The sequence below is a fragment of the Mandrillus leucophaeus genome, unplaced genomic scaffold, assembly GCF_000951045.1.
Source record: "Mandrillus leucophaeus isolate KB7577 unplaced genomic scaffold, Mleu.le_1.0 Scaffold24, whole genome shotgun sequence".
NCBI lineage: Eukaryota > Metazoa > Chordata > Mammalia > Primates > Cercopithecidae > Mandrillus > Mandrillus leucophaeus.
In genome coordinates, this window is record NW_012102476.1 from 3,881,054 (window position 1) to 3,892,848 (window position 11,795).

General features: G+C 56.8%; 2 protein-coding genes across 3 annotated transcripts in view; one reads left to right on the forward strand and one right to left on the reverse strand.

Annotated features, from left to right (window-relative positions):
- The window catches only part of KAT8 (K(lysine) acetyltransferase 8), a 14,752-nt gene extending 8,715 nt beyond the window's left edge, over positions 1 to 6,037 (forward strand). Inside the window, exons 4-11 of the mRNA XM_011982554.1 lie at positions 1,766 to 1,819; positions 1,920 to 2,084; positions 2,781 to 2,870; positions 4,758 to 4,898; positions 5,007 to 5,100; positions 5,196 to 5,346; positions 5,486 to 5,640; positions 5,960 to 6,037. Of these exons, the coding sequence (XP_011837944.1) occupies positions 1,766 to 1,819; positions 1,920 to 2,084; positions 2,781 to 2,870; positions 4,758 to 4,898; positions 5,007 to 5,100; positions 5,196 to 5,346; positions 5,486 to 5,640; positions 5,960 to 6,024 (915 nt within the window). The 3' untranslated portion in view covers positions 6,025 to 6,037. The remainder of the gene's footprint in view (positions 1 to 1,765; positions 1,820 to 1,919; positions 2,085 to 2,780; positions 2,871 to 4,757; positions 4,899 to 5,006; positions 5,101 to 5,195; positions 5,347 to 5,485; positions 5,641 to 5,959) is intronic.
- Positions 6,038 to 6,172: 135 nt separating this feature from the next.
- Positions 6,173 to 10,684, reverse strand: PRSS8 (protease, serine, 8). 2 transcript variants are annotated; one of them, XM_011982517.1, is made up of 6 exons: positions 10,128 to 10,684; positions 9,870 to 9,887; positions 7,957 to 8,119; positions 7,415 to 7,686; positions 7,162 to 7,328; positions 6,173 to 7,067 (listed from the first exon to the last, which is right to left on the reverse strand). In XM_011982517.1, the coding sequence occupies exons 1-6, from the start codon at positions 10,210 to 10,212 to the stop codon at positions 6,741 to 6,743; spliced, it is 1,032 nt and encodes a 343-aa protein (XP_011837907.1). In that variant the 5' UTR covers positions 10,213 to 10,684; the 3' UTR covers positions 6,173 to 6,740. The 2 variants fall into 2 exon arrangements, with proteins under 2 accessions (XP_011837907.1, XP_011837909.1); XM_011982519.1 differs by having other exon boundaries at positions 7,415 to 7,613; positions 8,046 to 8,119; positions 10,128 to 10,436.
- Between the last annotated feature and the right edge of the window lie 1,111 nt (positions 10,685 to 11,795).

Consider the following 11,795-nt stretch of genomic DNA (forward strand, 5'->3'; position numbering starts at 1 on the left):
CTAGTCCCTGAGGGCAAGGGACCTCACCTTGCCCTGCCTGTTTACTACTCTGTAAAATTGAAATAAGAATGCAGCTGGGCGCAGTGGCTCAGAGGTCAGGAGTTTGAGACCAGCCTGGCCAACGTGGCGAAACCTGTCGCTACTAAAAATACAAAAATTACCTTGATGTGGTGGCATGTGCCTGTAGTCCCAGCTACTTGGGAGGCTGAGGCAGGAGAATTGCTTGAACCTGGGAGTCGGAGGTTGCAGTGAGATGAGATGGTGACACTGTACTCCAGCCTGGGTGACAGAGTGAGACTCCGTCTCAAAAAAGAGGAAATAACATTCTATGTAAGGGTTACTGAAAGGATTAAATGAGGCCATATAAGCACAGTGCTTTGTGGAGGGGGTTCTGGGTAAAGTGCTGGCTCCTTCCTTCTCAGCTACAGGGCAGGGCCTCGTCTGTCCTGGTGTAGGTCATGGGCCATCTTGGGTCCCTCCTCCATTGTCAGGCTATACTGGGTTCCTCCCGCAGGGTCTGGTCTAGGAGCAGGATGTGCTGTGAGTATGGTGTGACTCTTAGTCTCTGCTTTCTAAGGACTTGAAAAATAGAGGAACCCAGGTGGGCATACTTGGCTGGTGTTGCCCTGTTGACCGCTTCTCACTGAACTTGGGAAGGAGCGAATGTTTTCTGGATGGGAAAAATCCAGTCAGGCCTCCTGGAGTGGGTGGTAAGAATCTCAAGCCTTGAAGGATGGGAAAGAGCACAATAACAACAGTGACCCAGGATAGATCACAAAGCATCATGGACTCACCTGACTCATGCTCCGTGCCAGGCTGAGGAAGCGTTTTCTGCTGGCAGTGAGGGAAGGAAGGGCATTCTCCAGGTGGAAGGAGCTGTTTGTCCTAAAGCATGAAGGCCGCAAAAAGGGGGCTGCTGATAGCAATGAGGAGGCTGGGGCTGGAGGCAGGGAATCTGAGGAGGCCTAGTGAATTGTCCAGACCTGAGATGGGGCCATGACTACCTGGAGCAAGGACAGAGAGGAGAATTCCAGAGAGGACCCAATTCCAGAGATGTCAGAAGTAGAGTCGGCATCGCTGTATTAGGACTTGGCCAGGCTGAGGGAGAGGGAGTAGTCTGAGGCAAGCCTAGTTACGTGTCTTGGACATTGGGACCAAGAGTGATGTTCCCAGTAAAATGAGCAACCCAGGAGGAGGCAGGCGCAGGTTTGCAGGGAGGAGTGTTGAGGTCCTTTCTGCACATCTTGAGTCTGCTGTCCCTGTGGGAGGGACCTCTGGGGCAGTCTCATGGGCAGGCAGGGTTTGGTGCTCAGGAAAGGGGTCCAGGCACATCGGGGAGATGGTAACAGTTCTTATGGTGGGCCTGGAAGGCAATATCTGTTATTTCATTTGAGTCTCACAACTTTGGCAGAGCTGGATTGCCCCCCGTTGTGCAGCCAAAGCCCCTATTCCGATCCTAACCCTGTTCATCTGGCAAAAGGTCCAAACTTGGACATCAAGGATGTCTGGGATATCCGGGGGTGGGGCGGGTGGATGCGAGAGGAGCCTGGACCAGCCAGCTTCAGAACTGAGTCAGACAGGTTAGCTGTTGGTGTGGTTATTATTGCCATCCAGAAATGAGGTCTGGAAGACAGCAGGGAAGCCTTGTGGGTCCTGGATTCCAGGAGGCCTGGACTCCAGGCCTGGCTTTGCTGTTGCTGGCAGGGGAGGGACAGCCTGGTTACCACTTCTGTTCACCTCTGCTTACTTTTCTTTCCTGGCCCAGACTTATGCAGAGATGGACCCCACCACAGCGGCCTTGGAGAAGGAGCACGAGGCGGTAAGCGGGGCTGGGAAGCTACCTGCAGGTCCCCTGTCTCCCCTTGCTGAGGAGCCCCTGCTGAGCCATGCACTGTGCCCCACTCCCACCCTGCCTGCAGATCACCAAGGTGAAGTATGTGGACAAGATCCACATCGGGAACTACGAAATTGATGCCTGGTATTTCTCACCGTTCCCCGAAGATTATGGGAAACAGCCCAAGCTCTGGCTCTGCGAGTACTGCCTCAAGTACATGAAATACGAGAAGAGCTACCGCTTCCACTTGGTGAGGCTGGGCTGGCCGGGCCGAGCTGGGCAGGGGCCTGGTGAGAGGCAGAGGCAGGCAGGGAGGCTGAGGGCGGCTGCGCTGGCAGCTCCAGGGAGGAGACGGGCCCAGAGGGGCGAGTATAGGGAATTGCTGCTAGGGGTCAAGAGGCCTGGATTCCAGGCCTGGCTTTGCTGTTGCTGGAAGGGTGACCTTGCCAACTCCAGACCTCAGCTTCCTCTTCTCTGGAATGGGGACAGTAACTCACCCCCTTCGGGTCTTTTGTCAAGGCCAGCCCCATCCCAGGAAGCACACATAGGCCCTGGCAGTGGGACCTTAAGTGTGGACAAAACTGGGGGCTGTCAGGAAGGGGCGCTGTCATCACTGACACAGTGGGCTGCTTCCAGAGGTGTGGAATCTGAAGCGAATAGGTGTGGTTTAGGGAAGCCATTGTCATGGACGGGTCCCTCCAGAGCCAGGCGCACAGAGACTCAAAACCCCACCCCGCTGGGTGATGTTTGCGTCTCTGTGCTGGGCCTTGGTCTATAAAGCAGGATTGCTTTCCTAAGGCTGCTGGGAGGATTACTCAATGCAAGTGAAGTGTTGTGGGGGGGAAACAGAGAGGCAGAGACTTGCTCCAAAGCACGTAGTGGTGGGGTGGGGGCCTCCTAGCAGAGAAGCTATGGGCAGCGAGCCTGTTCTCTTGTCCCCCACCAGGGTCAGTGCCAGTGGCGGCAGCCCCCCGGGAAAGAGATCTACCGCAAGAGCAACATCTCCGTCTACGAAGTTGATGGCAAAGACCATAAGGTGAGTGGGTGGCCGGGGGCTGGGGGAGGCCGGGGAGGCCCTGGGCACCTCCCAGATGATCCTCATTGCCTCCAAAAGGGAGGGAGGGAGCGGCCTTAGCTGAGTCTCTATGGGCAGAATGCCTCTGAGGGGCCGGGCACTGTAGCTCACACCTGTAATCCTAGCACTTTTGGAGGCTGAGGTGGGCAGATTGCCTGAGCTCAGGAGTTCGAGAGCAGCCTGGGCAATATGACGAAACTCCTTCTCTACTAAAAATACAAAAAAATTAGCCGGCGTGGTTGTGCACACCTGTAATCCCAGCTACTCTGGAGGCTGAGGCACGAAAATTGCTTGAACCAGGGAGGTAGAGGTTGCAGTGAGCTGAGATTGTGCCACTGCACTCCAGCCTGGGCGACAGAGTGAGAATCTGTCTCAAAAAAAAAAAAAAAAAAGAAGGCCTCTCAGGGCCTCCTAGCCTGACACTAGGCCTATGGTTGGTACATAGGAAACACGGCCCTGTGGTGGCCCCAGGATTCTTCTGCTGGTGGGGTTAAGTTCAAATTTGAGTTCTGGAACCCAGAGGAGATTGTCTTGCCTGAGGCTGCTTTTAGAAGCGCTTTCTCCTTCCGTTGGAAAGAAAGGTGTTTGTTTCTGCCTGGGAGGGGACTGCTTTGTGTGAAATTTCCTGCTGAGAGAGCTCTGTGGTTATCAAGGGCTGAGTTCCTTGTTCCTGGCCCGGAATGACTTCAGCAGGGTGGGTTGGGACCTTTGGGACCTGCTCTGCTGTTGTACAGAACTTGGCCTTTGCCTTGTCAGTCTGTGAGGGTCTCGCCAAGTGTACTGGTTTCCGGCAGATGGGCCATACAACATAGGACGGAGAGGGCAGGCTTCAGGGTGGCTCCACTCACTGCAAGGTGACTCGTTGCCCTGTCACTTCCTCACTGACCACAGACAAGTTACTTAACATAGTTCCTGTTTCCTCGTCCATAAGACGGGAGTCATAATATTTACCTAGTGGTGGTGTTAGTGGAATAAATGAGACAGCAAATGTCAAGTGTTCAGTGCAGTGCTTGGCACTAGTAAGTGCTTAATAAACACGGGCCTTGTTATTATCGGTGATCTCTTGGGGCTTGATTAGCCTTGGACTCGGAGAATATGCAGGTTGAGCCCAGCCCTTGCCCCTGCTCTGCCTTCCTGAGCATGGCTGGGTGGAATGGCAGAAGGGCCTCCGCTGGAGATGTGGTGATGCTTTCCAGCTCTGCACTCTGCCAGCTTTGAGGCCCTGGACAACACTCTGGGAGCTTCAGCTTCCTCCTGAATGAGATGGGCCTGGCAGTGCTGGGCTCGCACAGCTGCCGGGTTGGATGAGAGAGTGGTAGTGGTGTCATAAACCAGGGAACCCTTTAGTCTGTGCCGTGAAGCCAAACTCAGTCCCATTGTCCCCCTCCTGGAGTGCGGCCAAGTGGACAGACAGGGCTCGAGGCTCCTCCGTTCAGCAGATATTTACCAGGCACCCAGCTTCATAGTTAGCCTCGTGCTAGGTGCTGGGGACACAGCCATGAACAGGACAGTCTGAATTCCTGCCTCGCAGCCTCAGTGTCCTGAGCTGAAACAGAGTTAATGTCTGTGAAGACAGAAGCAGATCCTGCATGGAAGGCACCCAGCCCATATTTGGCGCTCAGAAGGGGTAGCTGGGCTTCGTCCAGCTCTGCTGGCACCTCCGAAGTGCTGTTGCTCTCTGATTTCCAGTTCCCTGTCCGTCAGAGGCTGACTGAAGACTCCTTCCAGTGTGAAATCTGTCTGGCCTTGCGAGGCGCCCACTTCCTGCAGGCTGGTGCTGGCCGCTGGAACCAGCTGGGTAGGACCTGTGCCTGCCCCCTGAGCCTGTCTCCCCTTCCTCACCCCCAGATTTACTGTCAGAACCTGTGTCTGCTGGCCAAGCTTTTCCTGGACCATAAGACACTGTACTTTGACGTGGAGCCGTTCGTTTTTTACATCCTGACTGAGGTGGACCGGCAGGGGGCCCACATTGTCGGCTACTTCTCCAAGGTACTGGGTCTGGAAGCTCAGGGTGGGGAGGGTGGGGAGGGCGAAGGTGGGCATAAACAGAGAGGGGGCAGAGCCTCCCCAGTGGCCCTGAACACCTGCCTCCTGCAGGAGAAGGAGTCCCCGGATGGAAACAACGTGGCCTGCATCCTGACCCTGCCCCCCTACCAACGCCGTGGCTACGGGAAGTTCCTCATTGCTTTCAGTGAGTGGTTCCTGGCCTGTCTGGGAGTGGGAGACCTGTGGGGCAGGGGTGCCAGGGCAGGCTGGATTCTAAGTTCCTCTTTCTACTGCCGCCAGGTTATGAGCTCTCCAAGCTGGAAAGCACGGTCGGCTCCCCTGAGAAGCCGCTGTCTGACCTGGGCAAGCTCAGCTACCGCAGCTACTGGTCCTGGGTGCTGCTGGAGATCCTGCGGGACTTCCGGGGCACACTGTCCATCAAGGATCTCAGGTGAGGGGGCCTCCTGGACCATGGGGGCAGGACTTGTCCTGAGATGGGCCATGATCCTGCCTCCTCATACCCTGTCGCCATCCTGGCCAGATCCCACAAGGGCACCATGTCTGGCATTTGCTCTCATCCCTTTTTGCAGCCAGATGACCAGCATCACCCAGAATGACATCATCAGTACCCTGCAGTCCCTCAATATGGTCAAGTACTGGAAGGGCCAGCACGTGATCTGTGTCACACCCAAGCTGGTGGAGGAGCACCTCAAAAGTGCCCAGTATAAGAAACCACCCATCACAGGTGGGTGGGGGGCTGCCGTGTGTCGGGGGCGGGAAAGGGGTGTGTGGGCAGTGGGGATGGGGGAGTGTTGGTATATGGACTGCTAGGAGTCAAGGCCTTCTTATTACTGTCACATGATCCCAAACCAGTCGGACCAGCTCCCAGGATGGAGCCTGGGGCGGGCCTCTCATTCCTGGGCTTCTCTGCCCCTCCTCAGCACAGCCTGCCCTTTTGTTCTCACCTGGAGGAGGTGAAACTGGCCTGAGCCCAGAGCAGGGCAGCCAGGTGTGAGCTGGTCTGGCCCAGTCCCAGACCTGTCTCCCACCCCTTCTCCCCACAGTGGACTCCGTCTGCCTCAAGTGGGCACCCCCCAAGCACAAGCAAGTCAAGCTCTCCAAGAAGTGAGCGGCCTGGCCCCCAGCCTGTAAATATGTATAGACCTGTTTTGTCCTTTTTTTAATAAAGTCAGTTCTGCTGGTGGCCCTGGACTTTGGAGGGGAAGGGGAGGCCAAGAGCCGATGTTCTTCATTTCACTTCACACACGCACGGCGAGTTGTGCTCAAACATTTTAATCCTTTCTGCCCTGTTACCCCCACCCCAGATCCAAGCGTCAGCCCAGTTCCGGTGGGGGCTCAGTCCTCCGGAGTCCAGGAGTCAGGCCTCGGGGGCACTCAGCGGCCAGTGGGCAAGATTGGGGCCTTTCCTGTCCTCGAAGCTGCACAAAGGCAGCCCCAGCCCAGAACACAGGGAGAGGGCAGAGGGATGTGCCCATCAGGCTGGGTAGGCGGGCTGGGAGCAGTCTTCCAGAAACAGGTGGCAGCCAGGGCTCATTTTCATAGCCAAGGGTCCCAGGAGCTTGGCCAATGGGCTGGTCCACGGTGGAGGAGGGGCCAGAGGCTCTGGCCATCGCTACAGGCAGTGAAACTCCTGACTCTCAGTTATGGTCTCAAAGAGCACACCCAGAAGAATGGGCTCAAAGATCAAGATGGGGCCCCAGCCCCAGCCCGCAGAGTCCTGGAGGAAGGAGTGGCTCAAGCCAGGCCCTGGGTCCAAAAGCCATCAGGGAAACACCAGGCTCCTGTCCTTGAGTGTGATGCATCCATCCTGGAAGCAGGACCAGCTCAGTGCTCGCTGAGCCATGGGGAGAGAAGGCCCAGAGCCAGGCCCAGAGGCAGGAAAAGGATGGGCCTCAGCAAGCCCTGGGCTGGGGCAGAGTTGAAGGCCAGGTGTCTGCTACAGAGGTTGCTGTCGGGCTGGGACTCCTGGGTTTGGGGCACCACACGAGGCTGGAGTTCTGTCGCCTTGCTTTGGATCCAGGAGGCATAGCTGGAGGCCAGAGTGTACACACCAGGCCTGTTGCGGGCCCCACAGGCATCGCCCCAGCTCACAATGCCCGTCAGGTACCAGAGACCCTCCACAGGGCAGGAGAGTGGGCCCCCAGAGTCACCCTGAGGAGAGAAGCCACACAGCAGCCATCAGGACCCGGCCAGGCCTCCTTTCCCAAGTTGCACTGGTTATCTGCCCCCCCGGGCCTGTGCTTACCTGGCAGGCGTCCTTGCCCCCCTCCACGTAGCCGGCACACACCATGTCCTCCTGGACAAAGTGTGGCTCCTCAGGCTTGGCGTTGATGTTGTACAGGCAGTTACACGTCTCACGACTGATCAGAGGCACCTCAAGTTGCTGCAGTGGCTTGGGTGCCAGGAGGCTCACTGTGGGGGCAAAAGAGGCTTACTCTGGGCCCCTCCCCGAGTCAGCTGCCCCTCCACGCTTCTAGGCACCCAGCGTCCCACCTCACCTGACGGGGCCACATGGCCCCAGCCAGTGACAGTGCAGTGGAGGCCGTTGGGGAAGGAGGCGTTGGCTGCAGGGAGGCAGATGGGTCGGATGTAGCGGGAGAAGGTGACAGGGCTGCTGAGTTGGAGGAGTGCGATGTCACCCTGGGAGCCCTCCTGGAGGTAGCTGGGGTGGGGGATGATGTACTCCACGGTGCTGACCTTGATGTCCTCAGAGTAGGAGTCCAGCTGGTGGGCTCCCAGCCTGACCTCATAGTATTCCTTGCTGTGCTCGCTGCGGGCAGGCGGCAAAGGCTGAGACCGAGGAGACCTCTCCTTGTTCCCCAACCCCTGCTGCGAACCCCTGATTCCGATCAGCCCCTTTTAGGTCTCAAATTGCACCTTAGTTTTATCCTGTAACCTCTGACCCCTCACCTTCACTCCTAACTGGTCCTTCCAGACTTAACTGACACTCTCAGACCCAACCCAAGAACCCCAACCTCTGATCTGGATTGACCCATGAACTTTGACCTCCAACCCACTTTTGACTTTCACCGTTTGGTACCTGGGGAAGCAGTGAGCAGCTGACAGCACCCACTTCTCAGACACGAGAGAACCACCACACACATGGACGCCGTCATAGGTGATGCTGACCTGCCAGGGCCACTGACCGGGGACTGCATTGCTGCCACCTGTGATACGTGCTTGGGGGGCCACACCGCAGGGGGCTGCCCAGGGAGGAAAGGAAGGGGTCAGGTTGTTAGCCTGGCCACTCCTACGCAGCCCAGGAGCTCCGATACAGAGCTTGGGAAGTGGGTTCACAGGAGTCAGCACCCCTTTGTTCCCTCCCAGGTGTGGGCAGTTCTGCCCCTTCTGTTCACTACCCATTACCTAATTCAGGTCTCAGGGCAGCCTCCCTCCTTGCAAGCCTTCTGTCCATCCCGCCCCTTACTTGTGTCTGAAAATCCCCAATCTGACCAGGCCACTGTCCTGCTTAAACCCTTCCCTGGCTCCACGCGGCCCTTAAGATAACATTCCAGACAACCATGGCACTGCCATCGGACCTGGTCGTCCCCTCTGGACCCTTCAGTCATGTACATCAGGCCACGCACTTGTTTACCTGGGACCTTGGCTGATCCAGGTCACTCTACCTGGAATGCCCTTCCCCATCCTTACTGTCTGGCAAACTTCCCTTTGCCTGTGGATGCTTGACTGGAACAGCAGCCCCTCCGTAGACAGGCGGGCTCCTGCTGGCTGAGTTGGGCATTGCCTCTGAGTCCAGTACCTCCCCACCTCCACCGTGCTCCCCGAAGCTACCCAATCTCACAATTGTTCCGGAGTCCACAACTGTGTCTGTTTCCACCACACCAATCTGGGTGTTCCCTAGGGGCAGAGTCCCATGTCCGCAGTGCCCGTGGCATCGTGGACATGTGTTCAACAAACCAACAGCAGAACTGGGCTCCCGTGACGTGAATGTCTAGTTTCCAGGGCAGCCCCAGCCCCAACCCCATCGAGGCCACTGTTTGGAGTGGAACCCAACTGCTCTTCACAAAGTCTTCTAAGAGCAGAGAAAACTGCAGACCGGATCCTCCTCTCCCTTATCATCATGACAATAGCCACTATTTAGAGAGCCTAGCGGCTGTGCCAGGCCTGGGAGGGGCTTTCGTTTCCTCATCTCCCTGCATCCTCTCCACAGCCCCAGGAGACGGACATGACCAGCTTCATTTTAGAGGTGCGGAGCCTAAGGCTTAGAAAAGTGGGGGGACTTGGTCAATGACACAGAGCCAGTGCATGGGGAAGCCAGGATTGAAAGCTGGTCTGACTCAGAACCGAGTTGGGTGCCTTCCAAGAAAGGAGACCCTTGGTTTGGTTCCCACAAAACCACCTCGAGGATGGGAACGGTGGCTCACACCTATAATCCCAGCACTTTGGGAGGCTGAGGCAGGAGGATCGCTTGAGCCCAGGAGTTCAAGACCTGCCTGGCCAACATAGTGAGACCCCCATCTCTACCAAAAATAAAAACAAAAACAAAAAAACACAATTAGCTGGGCGTGGTGGCATGCACCTGTAGTCCCAGCCACTAGGAAGGCTGAGGTGGGAGGATCACGTGAGCCTGGGAGGCTGGATCACTGAGCGGGCCGTGAGCTGTGATGGTGCCACTGCACTCCAGCCTGGGCGACGACAGACCCAGACCCTGTTTCAAAAGACAAAACCAAACCAAAAAAATCACTTCAGTTGCCTCACTTTGGGAGTCAGACGTGGATCTGAATCCCAGCTGCACCCTCACTGGCAGTGTGCCCTGGGCAAGTCCCTGCTTCTCTGCCCGTAAGGTGAGGGCTACAACCCCCCACTCTGGGAGCCCTAAGAGAATCTAGTTGGAAGGCAGCCCAGCCGAAGGCCAGGCACTTGTTAAACCCCAGGGGAATCCGATCCAAGTCACCTCCCCCTCCCCTCCTCCCTCTCTGAGGAAAGTCTCACCTTCTGTCCCTTCCGCTCCTAGAAAGAAAGAAAGAGGAGGGGTGAGTAGGGAAGACTCGGGTTCCCTGACCCCTTAGCACCCACCGCTGCTCCAGAGGGCTGGCCCCTTCCCTGGCAGAGCCGAGGTGGGAAAGGGAGGCCAAGAGCTAGGGAGGCCGTGGGTTTTCTTGGGCCCCAGACAAGGGCGCACCCCAGAAAATGATCACGCTGACTTCCTCCTGTGCATTGTCCCCACCCCGCCGCCACGTCTTCACTTACCTGTCCCCGACCGGAATAATCCAAGATAGAGCAGAATGGCCACAGCCCCCAGCTGCCCAGGCCCCAGGACCCCATTCTGGACCATGGCCCAGGACAAGGGCCCCTGGGGCAGACTCCAGGTGCACAAGGTAGGAAGCCTAGGGGTGGTGTCGAAGGCAGGACCCAGATGTTGGTTCAGAGGGAAGGACCCCAGAATTCGGGCTGGAAAGGGGCAACAGGTGTCCAAGGCTGGCCTCTAAAGCAGGGAGCAGCCGCAACGGGAGACGCCTGGAGTATCTGCAGCGAGCAGTGTGGACAAGTCACCAGCACGGTCTGGCCACGCAAGGTCCTCCCAGGAGCGGCTGCACCTACCTGCCCGCCCCTCCCCTGGCCCCGCCCACTGGCTGGGCCCCACCAGCTCCTCCTGCCACCGAAGTCATGAGTCCTTTCAGAGCCGCAGGCCCGCGTGTGTACGTGTATGTGTCTGTGTGTGTGTGTATGTGTGTGCGTGTGCATAGTCCGTTTGTCCCGGTGTGTAGTGTGTATATGGTGTGGGTGTATGCGTGTGTAGGCTGTGTGTATCCCCTTAAGTGGTGTGGTGTGGGTGTGCATGCACATGCTGTGTGTGTGCGCACATATGTAGGCTGTGTCCGTGTGTGTGTAGTGTGTGTTTGAGTGTGTGTGTACGCACGTGCATGTGGTTTGTGTGTGTGTGTGCCCGCAGTCTCCCTGGAATGTGATGGACTCTCCTCCGCCTCAGGTCTTTCAGGTTATCTCAGGCCAGTTATGCCCCCCAGGGCCTGGCCCCAGCCCTTATTATCTGGAGCCACAGCCACTCCTCCCTCCTTCCCTCCCTCCTTAGGCTGGGTATGGAAGCTTAAGACGCTAGGGTCAGCTCCCCGCCAGGCTCTTTCTGCGAAGCCTGCACCTGACGGTGGTGGTGAGCTTGTGGAGCAGCAGCAATCATCCCACAGACATTTCCTGAGTGCCTATGATGTTCCCAGGTGCCCAGGACAAAACAGGCACCAGCCCCCTTCCCCTTGAGCCCTGAGCTCATGATGAAGTAGGGGTGACACACTTCAATCAAATAATCACCAACAGGCTGGCAAGGTGACTAGTCGGCTTTTGGAGGCTGAGGCTGGAGCATCGCTTGAGGCCAGGAGTTCCAGACCAGCCTGGGGAATATAGCGAGGCCTCATCTCCAAAAGAAATATAAAAATTAGGCAGGCATTGTGGTGCATGCCTATGGTCCCAGCTACTTGGGAGGCTGAGGCGTGAGGATTGCTTGAGCCCAGGAGTTCAATGAAGCATTAAGCATGGTCGCACCACTGCACTCCAGCCTGGGCAACAGAGGGAGACCCTGTCTAAAACAAGTAAAAAATAAAAATAAATTTAAAAAATTGCAATTACACAATAATTTCAAGCTAGGAATAGCGATGAAAAAGAATGGCATGAGCATACTGCAGCCTGGCAAAGGCTGGCATTGTGAAAGGGTCCTGGAGGAACTGCCTTGGGAACTGAGACCGAAAGGGGTTATAAAAGGTGGTAAGGTGAAGATGCGGGGGATGGATTGCAGAGGGCAGAGGCTCAGGGAAACAAAGCCTACCGTGTGGCTGCAGTGGGGGTGAGGCATGTCCTCTTTGAGGGCCACTCTGGCCGTTCAAAACACCTGTTGAGCCTGGGTGTGGT

Coding starts and splice junctions, on each gene's coding strand:
- PRSS8 (XM_011982517.1), bottom strand. CDS start 10,212: ATGGTCCAGAATGGGGTCCTGGGGCCTGGGCAGCTGGGGGCTGTGGCC. Junction 7,687..7,956: donor GCTGCTCACTGCTTCCCCAG/GTACCAAACGGT, acceptor GCCTGCCCGCAG/CGAGCACAGCAAGGAATACT. Junction 7,068..7,161: donor GGGGCAAGGACGCCTGCCAG/GTAAGCACAGGC, acceptor TTCTCTCCTCAG/GGTGACTCTGGGGGCCCACT.